This window comes from Chrysoperla carnea, chromosome 2 (genome assembly GCF_905475395.1).
Source record: "Chrysoperla carnea chromosome 2, inChrCarn1.1, whole genome shotgun sequence".
NCBI classification, from domain to species: Eukaryota; Metazoa; Arthropoda; class Insecta; order Neuroptera; family Chrysopidae; genus Chrysoperla; species Chrysoperla carnea.
The window spans coordinates 2274753-2292292 of record NC_058338.1 but is presented as its reverse complement, the minus strand read 5'-3'; the positions used below and the strand labels follow the sequence as shown (position 1 = coordinate 2292292).

Sequence of the window (17540 nt, the reverse complement as noted above, 5' to 3'; positions counted from 1 at the left end):
TTGGATTGTTAAATAAAAACTCGAATAAAATATAACTAAAAATAAAAATTTATTCCTTTTCAATGTAAAAAATAAAATATTCATATTAAATTACAATTAATAATAAAAAACTAAAAACAATACAAATTCTTAATTAAGTTAATTTTCTTCTAAATAATTAAACTAAATTAAATTAAACTGTTTCTTCGATTTTAAACATACGTTTTGGTATTTTAACTTCAATAGAATCATCCGTTTCTTGATTACCATCCGAATCATTCTCAGATTCATCCGATGTATTTATAAATAATAAATTATTTCGTTTATTTTTTTTTCGACGTTTCATTGAATTTTTAACATTTAATATATTCGACATGATATTTTCATTTTTATCCGTTTCATCTTTGATTGGATCCGCCGTTGTTGATTCTTTTAATAAAGTTTCTCGTTCTTCATCTAAAATTTAACCACACAAAAAAAACACGTGAAAATCAGAAATTTCTTTATGGGCATATTTTTCTTGTATTCGATCATGCTTCTCAGGCCCGAGCGTACGAAGGGAGCGGGTGTTTTATGGTTTAACTCTCCCCCTGTGATTCCCCAACAATTTGAAAACTACGAAACAGATTTTGATTTAAGTGATGAGAAAACGCTGGAGAAGGGTTATGAAACGTATGTATATACTGGTGTGTTGTTGACAAAGCATCTATTGTTTGAAATTGATAATAACCTGACGGACACAGTACACAGTGTAGTTATTAACCACCGATACAGAATGACTGCGTAGCTACTTAGCCAACGTATATCGCACTTCTACGAGTTTTTTCGGGTTTTCATATAAAAATTATGCTACATAGTACGTATAACAGACAAAGCATCTATTGTTTGAAACTGACAATAACCTGACTAACACAATATACAACACTTAAGGAGTGAACACTCCAATTGTGCATCGGAGTTGTAAAATAGTGACTGAATATTACATTTTGATGAACAAATTCAAATTTTGAGTTCTCCCCTCGCCCTCCCCCATCCGATGATTCCTACGCACAGGCCTGTTGCATGGCCCTTTCCTTATGAAACTTACCAGCATCAATAAGATTATACAACGACAAATGCTCCTTAAAAATAACATAAATCGTAGGATTCTCAATAATAATTTTATATTTAAAAGAATCCTTAATACAATTCGTTAATTCTAGCTCATAGAAACTTTTACCGCCTCGTTTTTGTTCAGCTTTTAACAATAAACAAACACCATTAATCCCTTTCGATTGATAATATTCTAAACGTTTATAATTTTCGATTTCAGTAAAATATTTTTGTAAAACTAAACCGAACGTATCATTCTCGGAGCATTTATCATCGATTAATTTTAAATTTCCATCGTCTAATGGAAAAATCCATTCAATTTTCCAATAAATCGTTTGAGTTTTCCAATCCAAGTATGTGGTATTTGATTTACGACGTGTGAATTCTTTTGGTAGAAATTTTAATGAAGTATTACGTCGAATACATGCAGCGTTTAAACGATATAAATGCTGGAAAAAATTAAATCAGAAAAATTTAGAAGGTTAGGTTAGGTTAGAGTGGCTGTCCTGGGGTGGGACACGCTTAGACCATAGGGTCCGTTGTGATACCGTAAATAGGTTGGCTCATCTCCGGCCACTACTCTATGAACCATTTGGAGCTGTTTAAGAACAGCAGGAGGGCTTTGACGTCGACTGACTTTAGGTTGGAGAGATCGTCAAAGAGAGGCTGGCTCAAGTAAGTCCATCTACTCATGACAAGAGCTGGGCAGTGACAGAGAGGATGAGACATTGTCTCCTCCTCGTCATCACTGTGACAGCTCCTGCTGTAGCCGTGATACACTGCCAGGCTTCACAATTTCCTGGAATGTCTCTGTGTCCCGGTACCCATACCAGGTCTACATTCATTCGTTCCGCCAGCTCATTTAAGGACGTACGGCAGTCCTGTGCTACCCTTGACGATAGATAGACTGAACTGAAGGATTTTAGAGCCGCTTGGCTGTCGGTGAAGATTGTAATGTCCCTGCACCTAAGGATGTTCAGTCTTAGAATTCACAAATACACACTACAATGATCTGGCAGCCGAAATGATAGACACAGATCAAGATCTTCGGAAAAGATCCCACAACCCACCTTCTTCTCCAACTTAGATCCGTCAATGTAGAAAACAACGCCCTTTGGCTTAACTAGTTTCTCCTCCCAATCCTGTCTGGAAGGGATCTTTACTGAGAACCTGTTCCCAAAGTTAGGAGAAGGTAAAACGTAGCCAACGGATTTTGGAAGTGAAAATTTAGAAAAAACCCAGCGAAATGAAAAAGGTGTCCCAATTACCCAATTACTGAAATTTCTAAGTAAAAAAATAGATTCTTACCAACGGTAAATGTTCAGTTTGATTTTGTGTTCCTCGATTTTTAAAACATGTGTTTGGATTACGTTTACAACGTTCTACAGTTCTTGACGCTTGTTCCAATAAACGATAATCACTTAACAAGTCCAAATTCGAAAAGTTATTCATACGAATAAACTTTGTTTTGTCTCGTACACCATCGCAACTCAGCTCTTTTTTATGAATTCGAACACATTTTAAGCAACATGTTTTCACCTCACATTTTGGACATGTATAAATTGATTCTTTGAGTCCACATACCTCACATGGTCCTAAACTAGAAGTTAATATTATTATTAATTAAAAGTGATTTACAAAATTAATTTTAATTTTAATTACCGATCATTAAATGGATAATCCACATCCATAATATTTTCATCGTCCATTTTTCGAAGATACAATTTTTATTCGATTTGAGTCAAGTTATTTTCAAAACTATTAATAATTAAATGTCAAACTAACCAAATTTGAGCACGTTTTTTCGAAAATACTCTTATTTTTGTTTATTTAAAATTGAGTTCGAAATATGTACACAAGATGTCGTTTTAAAAAGAATAAACAAATGCATGTAGAAAGCTTTTGTTCATTTCAGAATGTGTCAATAGGTGGTGCATGGAAGTGAAAATAACAACTAAATGACTTATTGTTTAATTATCCTGCATATATTTTGGTTATAATATCTCTTACCATATTACAAGCCCAAATTGCCTTTCAGGTAACTCTGAAGGTGGACAAAAACCAAATATAGCCCAATATTGTGCTGTATTTTAGTAACCCTTAAAGATTTTTTCAACTATCGACTTAAATGGTACACCATCAGTGTTGCCAGAAAAATTTCTACAAAAATCGCTGATGATTAGCGTTTAAATAGTCCAAAAATAGGCATTCCAGTAGGAATATTTATCGAATTAAAAAATTTCATAAATACAAAGCAAACATATTTGTTTAATTACAATTTTTTTTCGCTGAAATTATAGTCCTGGGCGCCGTAACTGTAAAACTGCTCTTACACGTATTTTGAAATTTCGCATATGAAGAATCAATGCTATTTTAACGATAGATTCAATATGGATAGGTATAGATGTGCCAGGGTTTATCCTGGAAGAAAAATTTGTTTCCAGGTTTTTTTAATTTTTTACTGGTGTGACAAGTATTATGGTCAAGTTTTGAGCTGCCACACCGAGACATTTCGAAAGTAGAACTCAAAAAGAAATTTAAACAAAAAGTAATTCCGCGATAAGGGTAAAATTTTATTGGTTCTATATATTAAAAAATCGATGTGACAGAGCTTTCTGCCACGATAAGAGCGGTTACACCAAATTTTCTTGAAAATAGACACAAATTTTGCAATAAAATGGCCTCTTACAAATTAATTTCCATGAAAGTCCATGAAACACTTGTAATAATGTTAAATGGCTACTGGCCGCCAACAATAATTGTCCGACGCGGATAAGGTAACATAATAATCACCTTAACATGATAATCTGGCCCAATCAGTTCTTAGAACGGTCAGCGTTCTAGGTGAATTGTTTTTTCGAATTAGAAAAATAGAGCCCATGAAGCGATCATATTGATGACCTGCAACAGGGCTCTTACAAAAATTTATGTGGAGTATCCCACACGGTATATTAATTCATTTGGGTTAACACATTTTGGAAGAACTTTTATTTATACAGCAGGTTTCAACATACTACTATCGAGAGTTTGTATAACAATTCCAAATTTTGTTATTTAACTTAAATTAAATAATAGAATGTTACACAAACGTTCAATAAAACTGTGTCAATTTAAGTTTTAATCACAAAGTCAATTTTAAATTTGAAACAAAAGGTCAGATTTTTATTAAAAAAATATTTTTATGAAAAAAACTGTGTCTAAAATGCTTCTGAAGCCTACAAGTCTATATTTTCGGGAGAGAATATATGATCTAAAAAGCTCAATTATATATACGTTTAAATGTAATATAAGCTGCTGTTATCACTACTATACTCTCTGCTAGTATGAAAGCTCATAAATAAATTTATTTCTAGTTTCTAGCAAGCTTTACGACATACGTAATTGATTTTATTTGAATGTATTACGCATGCGTTACGTACACGCAATTGAATGAAAAGTATGTCTTTTCTAATAAAATAGTAAAAGCTCTCTTTACTATTATATATTTAAAATTATATATATATATATATATATATATATATATATATATATATATATATATATATATATATATATATATATATATATATATTGAGTGACCTCAATAAAACAAGTGAAAATTAACAATTGACTGAGTAAATTGTTGAAATACTACGTCGAAATAGTTTTGGTTTCTTTAAAGAGATCGTTATACCGACCTTTTTAGAATTTTGGAAATTTTATGGGGGATTGGCTAAAAATGAAAGTCGACAAACTATGGTAAGTGGGGTATCGTTGAATAGATATTTGAATTCTTTTTTTGAATTATTTAAAAAATCAAAAAACTCGACTGAGTTAAATATAAACTGAAAAGGAAAAAACATGTCCAGCAGTTTACATATCGCGTCTTTAACAGTTGGGACCTATTAAAATCTACATCGGCCTAAATCGTCTCGACTGTCGGATTTTTTGAAAAACATTAAAAAGTGCAACCTGTAATCTTTGTATAACAACCACTTTCCGCTTATAAAATAGTAAAGTGGGATAAAATAATATGATAGTATTCGGTATTCGGTATTCGGTAGTAAAGTTTTTAGTCGACCACCATATATAGTAAAGAGGAACGAATATAGGCGAAAAGCGAAAAAGCATATCATTGATACAGATACAGGTGATATATATTAAAACAGTGAGTACGCGAGTGCGGTCCATACGGTCGTCTACAAACAGAGTGCTCGACTCGAACCTCGAACGAACATCTTTCTAACATTACTTGTACTAAGTCTAGATCAATAAATGTAACATGATGGATGCAAGTATATAATAGAAAAACATATATACCACCAAGAAAATAATGTCGAACAATGTCGAAAATGTCGTACATTCGAATTTTTAATCGAATTTAGTTGTGAGAGAAATGTGTAAAGTAAGTTTTATAAGTTTCGTTCAAATATAATCAATGTGTTCTAGTTTTTACTTGTAATAATAAGTAAATAAAACGATCGCGATATATTATTTTTTCTACCTATTTCTAAAATTCTAAAATTTCTTTTTTTTCTAACATAGTTTTTTAAATGTGTGTTGTGTTTTTATTATAAAATTTTCTTTATTATAAATGTGTTACTTGATGTGGTCTCAACACAAATATTATGCCTGGGATTCCACAACTGCAGCCATCGTATTTGCATGTGGGTAATGCGGTCTGCCTAACTTTCATTATTAATAAGGTGCGACCCTATTATAAACTAATATCAATTATATCATTATCTTATTTTTATTTTTATTTTATTTTTTTTATTTTAAATTAATATTTTTATAATTAATGCCCAACCCAAAATGTTATATAAATAATATTAAAATAATTATTGGTCTCTAAAGATTTTTATTAGTCACTTAAGTGTTAAATTTTATTGAAGGGGAATTTAGAAGTTTCTAGATTCGTAATTAAATATTTATTCATATTGTTTTCCCTATTGAGAATTAGTTTGATAATTTTTACCTGTATAAAAGGATTTCTTAGATTTTGAATCTAGAAAATTAAGCCTTAAATCTTTTGAAAAAAAAAAAATTAAAATAAAAGCTTATGTTTAAAAAATCACTTTTTGTTTTAAAATATCTGAAAAATTAGATGTTTCGAATTCGATTATTTTAAGATTGTAGCTTCTTAATAGACTAGATAACCTTTTGATAGATTTGAATGCCTAATTTTTGCCGTCGAAGATAGGTAAAAAAAATTTCAGTGCTGGCTAAAATGTGAAAAATATTCCGAGGTTTGACGTGAATGTATTTTTCAGGACCTTAAAATTTGTGCAAATATTTTTTTTAAGTATATCCTTAAGATATTCATTTTCATCGTTTCGATTAGCAAAATACTTCTAAAATGGAAAAAATTGCCATTTTTCTTTAAAATATCGTTTTGTTATTTCAACCATTTTGCCATTTGGGTGATTCCACGAAAAAATGTACTGTGAATGGAAAAAAAAATTTATTGTTTTTGATGGAAAAAATACTTTAGTACTTTTAGCTTTCAGTATCTTATATTTTCTGTTCGTAAATGATAAGTTTTGATAAAAATTTTATATTTTCTAATAAATTTGATTCTATGAAATTCTAAGATTTATTATTTATCATTTTCTATTAATTTATTTTAATGTAATTTGGCCCCAGATACAATTTACAATCAAAAATCCTGCTAAGAGAAAGAAATTCGGAGTTTAAAAAGACTAACGTGATTACCTTTTGCCTGTTATGCTCTAATAAAATGCTCTAAAAATATCGTAAACTAGGCAATTTGTATGACGTAAATGTAATAAACTGGTATAAAAATATCGTAAAAGCGTCAAAAACCAAAGTTTGTTTTATGTTTGCTTTTTGGAAAGCGCCGTAAGTTAAAGTTTTTAAAATCACAATTTTAAAATGAAATAATTCAAAATTTTGCCCAACAAGAGTCCCCAAAACTGTGGTTATTGTGATCAAGGGACTTGCTCAAATAGCCGAATTACTTTAACATAATAGTATTCATAATATGACCCTAATAAATTATGTATTTATGAAAGAAAAGACCGGAAAAAAAAACTCCCGGAAAATTTGATCACCCTATAGATTTTACCTGAACAATATGCTCGTATATTACTTAGAATATGGTGTCGCATCGCTTTGAATCGTATGGTAAATAGTAAATCGTAAAATATATAAATTGATAAAGTTTATATACTTTAAGTTTTTAGTATGTCTATTTATATTTCATTGAGGAGAAATAAATCAATTCAGAAAATTTCCAATGGCGTGACATCTTGACTTTTTTATGATCAAGTTTATGATGGTCGCTCGGGTTCTGTTTTCTTTATTGATATATGTTTACGAAAAGTACAAATAGATTGTATCTTTTAGAACTCTGATGTCATAACTTAAAAAAAGCTTTATAACCAAAAAAACAACAAAATCTAACAGTAAAAAATGAAAACAAACAATTATTGACTAAGTTAATTGTTGAAATACTCTGTATAGAAAGTGTTGAATGTCAGTGTATGCATTATTTTTTTTTTTATAATATAGCAGAGTTTAAAAAATCAACACAATCGTGGCGATCTTTCAGCAAATTTTCGAAAGTATTTTGTGGAACTTTTTTTTTTCGCTTTTCAAGAATGTTTCACAAGACCACTAGTTGAAGCTACTTGGAAATCTTTAACTATCCCTATCTTTTATAGTTTTGGAGAATTTGGAGAAACAGTGACGTTTACAAAAAAATGTTTCAAACAAAAGTTGTTTATTTATAAGATCCAATTGATCTATGTTACTCATTTACGAATTCTAACTCATTTTTTACGCCCTGAGTACGCCATACAAATTTTAGCTTGATATCTTTTTCATTTTTGAGTTATAGTGCCCATAGATGGACAGACGGACGGACGGACAGCCAGAAATGGACTAATTAGATGATTTTATGAACACCTATAACAAAATTTTATTCATAGCATCAATATTTTTAAGCGTTACAAATTTGGTACTAAAATTAGCATACCCTGATATATATTTGTCTTTATATGTGAAAAACTTTCTTTTTGGCATGGCCAAATGTTTTGGCGTGGACCTATCCTCGACAGAATTTTGAAGTTTCATTTGCTATAGCATAACAGACGTCTCGTCTTCTGTGTCGCTTCTGGCTTCGATCATATCTTATAGATACATGTGCGCGTTTGAAATAGCGTCACCTTCGAGTACCAGGTTATTCTCAAGGAGGGCGCAGATGACCCCTTGGTCTAGATGCTAAGGAAATATTTGCGGTACCCCTCTTATATATTATTGGTATTAATTGTTATCGATTTTTTCCAAAATGTTTCATTTTTCTTTGCAGTATTTGCCACTATGGCTGATTACATTACTAGCATGTGTTTCCACATTATCAACACAAAAATTGACTGTCGAACGACAATCTCTTGACGAAAGTGACGATGGAGATACTGTTTTGCATATTGGTGGCATATTTCCAATCGCTGGCGAGGGCGGTTGGCAAGGTGGCCAAGCATGTATGCCCGCTGCAAATTTAGCTCTAATCGATGTCAACAAACGACCAGACTTGTTGCCCGGGTTCACACTCAAATTGCATAGTAATGATAGTGAGGTAATTCAATTTGTTTTTACCTTTTCGAAAAAGCTTTTTTACGATGTTATAATTCGATTGTTTTTCGTAGTGTGAACCAGGACTCGGTGCCAGTGTTATGTACAATTTATTGTACAATCAGCCACAGAAGTTAATGCTGTTAGCGGGATGTAGTACTGTTTGTACAACTGTGGCCGAGGCTGCCAAAATGTGGAATTTAGTTGTGGTAAGTAAATGTGGCGTATTTAGAAGAGATGGTATATAAGAAGCAATTTATTTGGTTTGTTTCAGCTATGTTATGGAGCTAGTTCACCAGCATTATCTGATCGAAATCGATTTCCAACATTATTTCGAACACATCCATCGGCAACCGTACATAATCCAACACGTATTAAATTAATGCAAAAATTCGGCTGGTCCCGAATTGCAATTCTCCAACAGGCTGAAGAAGTTTTTATATCTGTAAGTTCTCAAAATAATTTCGTTTAAATTAAAAATATTTCAATTTCGACCAAATGGCTTTAATATTTGTTCTCATAACAAACTTGGAGATACTTACCCGAAATTTTTGATTCATTATTGATTGGAAAATGATGGTTTTCGCGGTGACTAGGGGAGCATTTATCTTCACTTTTTTCTTCTCCGTTTCAGACTGTTGAAGATTTGGAAGTACGTTGTAAAGAAGCAAGTATTGAAATTGTAACACGACAATCATTTTTGTCCGATCCAACGGATGCTGTACGAAATTTATGGCGACAGGATGCACGAGTTATTGTTGGTTTATTTTATGTTGTGGCCGCACGTCGAGTTCTCTGTGAAATGTATCGGAATGAATTGTATGGGAAATCTTATGTCTGGTTTTTTATTGGTAAGTAACACTTTTAAGACTTCTCTTACAGAGGTAAATTGCTACAATTTTAAGGAACCCAACAACGACGCTATTTCTCACCAGGATTTCTTCCAAAACAGATTGGGCTTAATTCTCCAAACTTGCATTGAAAGTGACGCAATGAGATTCACAAATTATCGAATAATTTAAGAAGGGTCACGAACCACCCTAGACCCTTTCTCACCTAGGGCTTTGAACCTGCAGATGATAAAAATGGTATAAGTGCATTCTTTCAGAAGTTTTAAGTAATACTTGTTCTCTTTTTACAGGTTGGTATGAAGATGATTGGTTTGAAATAAATTTAGAAAAAGAAGGTATAAAATGTACAAAAGATGAGATGCGTCGTGCAGCCGAAGGACATATTACAACCGAAGCATTAATGTGGAATCAAAATCATGAACCAACAATATCGGGAATGACATCCGATGATTTTCGGGATCGTTTGAATAGTGTGCTGAAGCAAGAGGGTTATGACATCGATAATAAACGTTATCCAGAAGGGTATCAAGAAGCGCCATTAGCTTACGATGCTGTCTGGTCTGTCGCTTTAGGTTTGTATTCTAGTCCGGATGATTAAAGGGTTCCGGATGATTAAAGGGTTTTTTTGGGATAAACAGCTAACTAATATTTCGTTGGGCGTCACATCGAAATGAAGCCCCGTAAGAAGTATTAGTTTAATGCTTTTCATCTCGAAAAACCCCTTTGGTCTCCCGAATCATACATCCAAGGTAACAAAATGTCCATTTCATATTTTGCAGCATTTAATAAAACTATGGAACGTTTACAAAAACAGGGACGAAGTTTAAAAAACTTTACATACACCGATAAAGAAACAGCTGATGAAATTTATTCTGCAATCAATTCTACACAATTTTTAGGCGTTTCGGTAAGTTTTTGCTCAAAAGACCTCTATCAAAACCAATCAAAATCTTGTGGAGCGCTTTAAAACCTAAAAACTTCAGACTTTTTCATTTCAACCCTCCGGGTAACCGAAAAAAACCCTCCAAAATTACGTTTTCCTGTTCTATATACATGCAAGAAAGATGAGATTTTCGTCAATCAACTCGAAATAAAATAAAATTACCAAAATATTTCCAAAAATTTCATTAACCACATCGCAACTCCCTAGAATATGGGGAAAACACCCCAAGAACTACAAGAATGTTATAAATATTAACATTTTAATTTTTTTTTTTGTAATAATTTTTTTCGAAATATTTTGAAGCTGCTAAAAATTAATAAATTTTTTCAGGGTCAAGTCGCGTTCAGTTCACAGGGAGATCGTATAGCACTTACACAAGTTGAACAATTATTAGAAGGGCATTATGTTACATTAGGATATTACGACACACAACGGGATAATTTAACATGGCATAATCGGGAACGATGGAGTGGTTAGTATATATTTTTATTTTTGTTGTTATGTAGGAATATAAATTTGGAAAACCTTTTTTTGCAGGTGGTAAAGTACCACAAGATCGTACAATTGTAAAACGAGAACTACGCACAGTGTCTTTATCGTTATTTGTATGTATGGGGATTATTTCAACAGGTGGAATTTTTGTAGCCATTGGATTAATTGTCTTTAATATTTGGAATAATCATCGCAGGTACTATAAGAGTCTTTCTCTAAAATGATACCAAATTTATATGGATTAACAGCGTGATTTTTTGGGTAATTTTGTTACAGAGTAATACAATCGTCACATCCCGTATGCAATACAATCATGTTATTCGGTGTTATCGTATGTTTGGTCAGTGTATTCATCTTAGGCCTGGATGGACGATTTATTTCATCCAGTTCGTTTCCATTCTTATGTCAAGTGCGTGCATGGATGCTATCCATTGGTTTCACGTTGGCCTACGGTGCAATGTTTAGTAAAGTATGGCGTGTACATCGTTTAACAACCAAATCAAAAGCGGATCCAAAGAAAAAAGTTGAACCATGGAAATTATATTCAATGGTGACCGGTTTATTAGTTGTGGATGTTGTTTTGTTATTGGCATGGCAGTTACATGATCCATTACAACGGCGTGTTGAAGTGTTCCCATTGGAAGCGCCACCCTCTGTTGCAGATGATGTTAAAATTCGACCAGAATTGGAACATTGTGAAAGTCATCATAACACAGTTTGGCTTGGTAAGTACATAATAAAAATACAAAGTTTTAAGAAGATGAGTGAAATCTCGAAAGTAATCGAATGGGGATTTCTCTAGGATTTATAAATCCAATGTTTCAGACTTAAACATTTTAAGCATGACGTCCTGGAGGTTTTTGCAGGTGTAAATAACATGTATGGAGTTCCTAGCGGGATCATCACAGATCCCCACGTTATGAAAGTCTTAGTTCAATCAATATTTTTCTGTCAAGAGTTTCACCACCCTTCTCAACTGTGCTCTATTGAGTTCCAGGCGAGAACATTCAAATGGCCTAACTCTGGTTATACACCGTTCCAGTAATCAATATGGCCTTGTCGTGCCATTCCTTGATTCGGTAAATTACAGATCATTCTACTAAAAGAATGGCAGACTCAGGTTAAAGGGGCGTTTGATACGACCCTTCTCCTGCCAACAAATCCACTGCTTCATTCCCTTTAACGCCAGAGTGGACCGATACCCAGATCAGTCTACCTGTGCTATTCAGTTCCAAGCGATCATTCATAGACTATCCTCGATTGGAATCTTGACGCCTCAAGGGACTGAAGTGTAACCTGACTATCTGGGCAGATGCTGATATGTACTCCGATCTGTAATCCTTCGTGTTACAGATCGGAGCACCTCTCAGCATGACGAAGATTTCTTTGTTATCCAACAGTTCAAGCATAAATCGTTGATCCTTTTAGATATAACCGTGAATCTTATGGTCTAAGTGTGTCTATTCCTGGTAACATTGCATCAACAATCTTACCAAGTTAAGAACCATCTAAACCTTCAAATATTAATATTTAATTGCATGTTTATTTTTTGCAGGTGTGATATATGGTTACAAAGGTTTAGTCCTTGTGTTTGGTTTATTTTTGGCATATGAAACACGTTCGATAAAAGTAAAACAGATCAATGATTCCCGTTACGTTGGCATGAGTATTTATAACGTTGTCGTTCTATGTTTGATCACATGTCCAGTGACCATGGTCATTGCATCCCAACAAGATGCAAGCTATGCATTTGTGGCATTGGCAATTATATTCTGTTGTTTTTTAAGTATGGCACTAATATTTGTACCAAAGGTATGTATCATCTACGCATTCTAGACAAACATTCTTACTTTCACATTTATAATATCAATTATTTTAGAATCAGTTTTTTTTTTTTACTTATCGCTTGTCGATGCTTGATTGTATTGAAATAAACTTATTTGTTGTTGTTGTGGACAGGTAATTGAAGTAATTCGTCATCCAAAAGATAAGGCTGAAAGTAAATACAATCCAGATGTTGGTGTGTCCAAGGAAGATGAAGAACGTTATCAAAAGTTATTAGTCGAAAACGAAGAATTGCAAAAATTAATCTCTGTGGTAAGTTCAAGATTAGAAATTTTATTCCAGTATTTTCAGAAATCTTAAGTCAAATTACATCCATCCATCTAAACCCGGCAGGGGGAGGGCTTTGGCCTCTTCGACCACTCTTCTCGAGATTGCTCGGTCCTTGGCAGCGGATCCCCATCAGGGAGCTCGCATCACCTTAAGGTCGTCGATAACTTGGTCCAACCATCTGAGTCGGGGTCTGCCTCTTCTTTGTGTGGCGTACACTTTGGCATACAATATCGAACCATCTGAGCCTCTGTGATTTGATGAACTTCACAATATCTTCTGCCTTCAGGATCTCCTGGATTTCTCTGTTGGTTCGGATGCGCCAACCGTTCGCTCGTTCAAGTCAAATTATACTCCGGAAAAATAATCGATGAAGTTAAACTTTAGCGAAAACGCATTGCCGGGCAGGACGTCAAAAATTAATTCGCTGATGATGATTTCATTGATAGTTAAAATACGTATTTGTTAATCTAAGCATTGATTTTGGTTTGTTTTCTGTTCTAGAAAGAAGAAAAAATTCGATTATTAAAAATGCGTTTAGCTGAACGTGATGCAATGAAAATGTCAAGCGGTGGTGTGATAACATCTACAAGTGGTTCAGTTGGTGTGGTGGGTGGAACAACAACAATAACAACGGGTGGCACCCAGATAATGACACAAGGTAGTAAGGAACATATGTTAATTGTTGCTGATTTTATAACAGATGCTGGCACCTCGGACAGTGCATTTGGTGGGGGGACAACGTCATGCTATACACGATCATCGCGTGCTAGTCAATCAGATTTCGAGTTTAGTGAGAGTTATTTATAAAACAATCAAATTAAAACCAATCTCCTTATTACAACAAATTTTAAATTATTAAATAATAGGTCCGTCTACGAATTTTTTGTTTCATTTTGATTCTTGGTACATCCTTCAATGTTTTTTTTCAACTTCCATCTTTTTTGGCATTCACTTTTATGTCTGGCCATAGTATTATAATCACCTGCGGCTAGGGATCGGATTTTATCGGTAAAATCGGTCTATTTTTTTCTAAAATTGGGAAAACGTGGAAAATCGTTGATTTTTCCTAAATCATCCTATTTTTATTCTACAGGTGAGAAGCTAATAATGGCATCGGTAGCATTGCTGTACCCTAAACTTCAATAAATTTCACCTAACTCAATAATTTATAATACTATGTTTGCTGTTTTTACATTTTGAAAAAAATCCAGTTAAATATTTCTTATAGAGTATGTTACGGAACCCTTTTATACATTTTTTTATGCATTTGGTCCATTTTTGTACTTATACCGAAGCACTGTGTGACATGAAAACTACATGTTGAAGCTAGTTACAATTTTTTAACACTATGAAGCTAGTTGATAAACAAAATGTCACTAACAATAGACAAAGAAAGATAGATGACAATTTAAGTATCATGATATGCTTACTTTATTTATAAATTATTATATTTGTTATTAACGAAGATGGATAATTTTTCATGCGCGTACATAAGTATATACATTTTTTTTTTTTTTGTTGATTAGGACAAAATCTACTAAATGCCTCAAATTTGATTCGAACAAAAAGTACTACGGACGGGCCTGTTATATTTTTAAAAAAAATTGCACTGAATATAAATGTTTCGTTTTTCATTAACTAGACTAGAGATTCATTAGCGCATAAATCATATTCAAAAATTTCATTAACTCAATTTTATTTTCTAAATAAATGTAGATCTGAAATAAGAAAGCTTTTAAAACATAAATTTAAAAAATTCTGAATCGTTAATTTGATATCACTGGCCTTCGGTGTAATAACATGCTGGGTAAACTAAAATGTTTAAATTATAAACAATTATCACGCGAAATGTCAACGCATTTGTTTATACCTACGTCAAATTGACGTCATGACTACGGAGCAATATGGCGTCCTGCGTTTTCGTCAAATTACCCGCGAGATTTGAAAATGTATAATTTAAATGCATTTTTAATGGCACTTATCGATTGAATAAAAATTTGATTTCTTTTTTAAGGGATTTATTACAAAATTAACTAATTAATCGTGAAATTCACAAAATTATACATAATAATTAATTCTTAGAACTTTTCCTAACCTATAACGTTCATATGGGCGTAACAGGAGGATCTAGCTACCCCCTCCCTTGGAACTGAAAGCTTACACTGATACATTTCGATATCAAATTAACTGATTCATTTCAGTTGAATGCAACATATAATTAAATGTTATAGCGCACACAAATTATAATAAAAATTTTAAAATATACCACAAAATAAAAAAAAAATGCTTTTATACACAAAATGGCTACCTAGCTACCACAAATCATCACTAATTAGTTTGATAACGATAATTATTATTATATTTAAAAAAAAACAATAAAAACGTGACGTAACATTTCATTAATTTTATCAAAAAAAAATGATTCAAAATATTTTATAATTTATGTATGGTCACGTTTTAGAAATATGCGGACGTTTACAATTTGTCGTATGTCGTATGTCGCAAACAATTGTAGCGATCAGAGGTATGAATTGTATGACGTTAAAGTATCCAAATGTTTGGCAAACATATCCAATATTTAATTGAATCAAAGTTGGTTAAAGCACGGGCATTATGTAAAAACAAATCGCTAAGATAACACATATTTTTTCACCGAGACAAGAATTAATTTTGGGTAGAGCTTTAAAAATATTATTTTTAAGTCTAAAGTAATTTTCTGGGAGTGTAAAATAAAATAATAAGTACTACATGCGACATACGACTGTTGTAAACAATGCTTTAGATCATAATGCATTTATTCATAGTTACGTCATCAGTATGTTGATCAACAAAGCTGTTTAATTAAGATAGTGATGACGTACGGTTTTGTCGATCAGCATAGTGAGGTCATACCTTTAGAATAAACTTTTTAAACTAAAAAAAAAACTACAACTTCCCGAAAACTACACAAAAAAATCAAAACCTATATCAATTTTTTAGAAATAAAAACTTTTTATACTTTGAATACATTTCTAAAACAAATTCGTTTGATATTCATATTTCACAAAAATTGGGGATACACCCAATGTGTGCAAAAAAGTAAAAAAATTATTTTGAAAATTAATATTTTTTTGGAAAACTTGAAAATGAACAAAGTAATTCAAAAATATTAATTTTTTTAAATTAAAAAAAAAATAAATAAAACCCAATAAAAACCTATTTACACAAATTTTTCTACCTCCTTAAAATTAGAAAACAAATTTTTCCATCTACGTTTTTGTAGATTTTCATACACATTTTATTTAATTCGAAAACTGACATCATAGATGGGGTGCAACTATCTTGTATCTATTATAGTGGCAGTCCATGTTTATTTGTTTGTGTACAGCTCGTAGTCCATGGTCATGAAATCACCAGTTTTCATAGATGTTTATACCTTATATCTGGATTGCTTAATTTATTATTACATGCAATGATGTTCACGCGTATCCACAAAACTAGCCAGCTAAATTTTAATTTAGAAAGTGAATTAACTTCCAATTTAAATAATTTATTAATATTAAAAAAATTTAAGTTGGTAGTAATTTCATCTTCAATATTACACAAACTCTTAAAAAGTTCACAGCTTTTCAATAAAACGTTTTCCAATGCTAATATCGATCCCACCACTTGTAAAATTTAATCCAAGGGCTTAAAAATCGTTTGCTGAGTAATCGTAGTAACTGAAAAATCTCGTTATAACATAAATCGAAATTTTTTTTAAAAAGTTATGTAAACAAAGTGTTTAGGGACAAAGAAAAGGACGTTAAAAAATCACATTATACTTCCAAAATGTGCGAGTTTTAAATTTTCAAGAAAAAAAAACACAATTTATGTTGTAACGAGACAAGTTTTTTATATTAAAAAAAAAAATTCATCATTATTTCTCGCTTAAACATTTTGGGAGTTTAATTAATCGATTTTTTTTTGTCTTACAGATGTCCAAGACGAGCAGATCTAAATTATCCCGTTGATTGATAATCTTTTGGATAAATAGATGTGCTGAAAGAAAGGATCTCACCATGTTTCAACATCTATTTTACCAAAACAAACAAATATTTGTTCTTAGTTTAAAATTCTTTTACAAGGTTAAAACTGTTAGTTAAAATTTTTTTAACTTTATTTTGATTATTTCTATGGCGAAAACATTTGAGGATGAATTTCAGTGAGTAAACACATAAATTTTAAATGTTGTAGTATTTTTTGAGTATGCCTCGAATCTTTTTGATGTTAAAAAATGTTATCCAAACTCAAATGTTAAGTTCGATTTCTTCAAATCTAAGTTAACTTGAGTTTATAAACTATCAATCATTTTTCAGAAAAAAAACTTTTGACATTTATCTTTGGTTAAGATAATAAAAAAGAGCAGGAAAGAAACTTTTAATGCTCTTTCCTGTTATGTCATCTCAAGTAAAGTAATTAAAACCACATTTTCAGAATAATGAAATGAAATATCTGAGTTTTGACCACAGCCA

At 32.0% G+C, this 17540-nt stretch overlaps 2 protein-coding genes across 4 annotated transcripts; one reads left to right on the top strand and one right to left on the bottom strand.

Annotated features, from left to right (window-relative positions):
• Positions 1–172: 172 nt before the first annotated feature.
• Positions 173–2874, bottom strand: LOC123294183 (box C/D snoRNA protein 1). The gene is made up of 5 exons (XM_044875290.1): positions 2734–2874; positions 2380–2671; positions 1067–1520; positions 325–435; positions 173–237 (listed from the first exon to the last, which is right to left on the bottom strand). Exons 1-5 carry the CDS (start codon positions 2778–2780, stop codon positions 173–175), a joined length of 969 nt encoding a protein of 322 aa, XP_044731225.1. The 5' UTR covers positions 2781–2874.
• A 2369-nt stretch (positions 2875–5243) lies between these two features.
• On the top strand, positions 5244–17339 carry LOC123291605 (gamma-aminobutyric acid type B receptor subunit 1). Of its 3 annotated transcripts, XM_044871947.1 has the most exons (14): positions 5635–5756; positions 8384–8650; positions 8721–8855; positions 8921–9091; positions 9281–9497; positions 9788–10069; positions 10277–10404; positions 10771–10912; positions 10978–11128; positions 11209–11657; positions 12488–12744; positions 12892–13029; positions 13549–13705; positions 17004–17339. In XM_044871947.1, exons 1-14 carry the CDS (start codon positions 5679–5681, stop codon positions 17024–17026), a joined length of 2595 nt encoding a protein of 864 aa, XP_044727882.1. In that variant the 5' UTR covers positions 5635–5678; the 3' UTR covers positions 17027–17339. The 3 variants fall into 3 exon arrangements, with proteins under 3 accessions (XP_044727880.1, XP_044727882.1, XP_044727879.1); XM_044871945.1 differs by lacking the exons at positions 5635–5756; positions 17004–17339 and adding an exon at positions 5244–5455 and having other exon boundaries at positions 13549–13854; XM_044871944.1 differs by lacking the exon at positions 17004–17339 and having other exon boundaries at positions 13549–13854.
• Positions 17340–17540: the final 201 nt, after the last annotated feature.

What these genes read in the sequence shown, in the direction of transcription:
- LOC123294183 (XM_044875290.1), bottom strand. Translation starts at nt 2,780, where the DNA reads ATGGACGATGAAAATATTATGGATGTGGATTATCCATTTAATGATCG. An exon ending in GATTATCCATTTAATGATCG is followed by an intron (nt 2,672 to 2,733) that starts GTAATTAAAATT and finishes ATTAACTTCTAG; the next exon opens with TTTAGGACCATGTGAGGTAT. An exon ending in AAACTGAACATTTACCGTTG is followed by an intron (nt 1,521 to 2,379) that starts GTAAGAATCTAT and finishes AATTTTTTCCAG; the next exon opens with CATTTATATCGTTTAAACGC.
- LOC123291605 (XM_044871944.1), top strand. Translation starts at nt 5,679, where the DNA reads ATGCCTGGGATTCCACAACTGCAGCCATCGTATTTGCATGTGGGTAAT. An exon ending in TAACTTTCATTATTAATAAG is followed by an intron (nt 5,757 to 8,383) that starts GTGCGACCCTAT and finishes TTTTCTTTGCAG; the next exon opens with TATTTGCCACTATGGCTGAT. An exon ending in TCATAACACAGTTTGGCTTG is followed by an intron (nt 11,658 to 12,487) that starts GTAAGTACATAA and finishes TATTTTTTGCAG; the next exon opens with GTGTGATATATGGTTACAAA.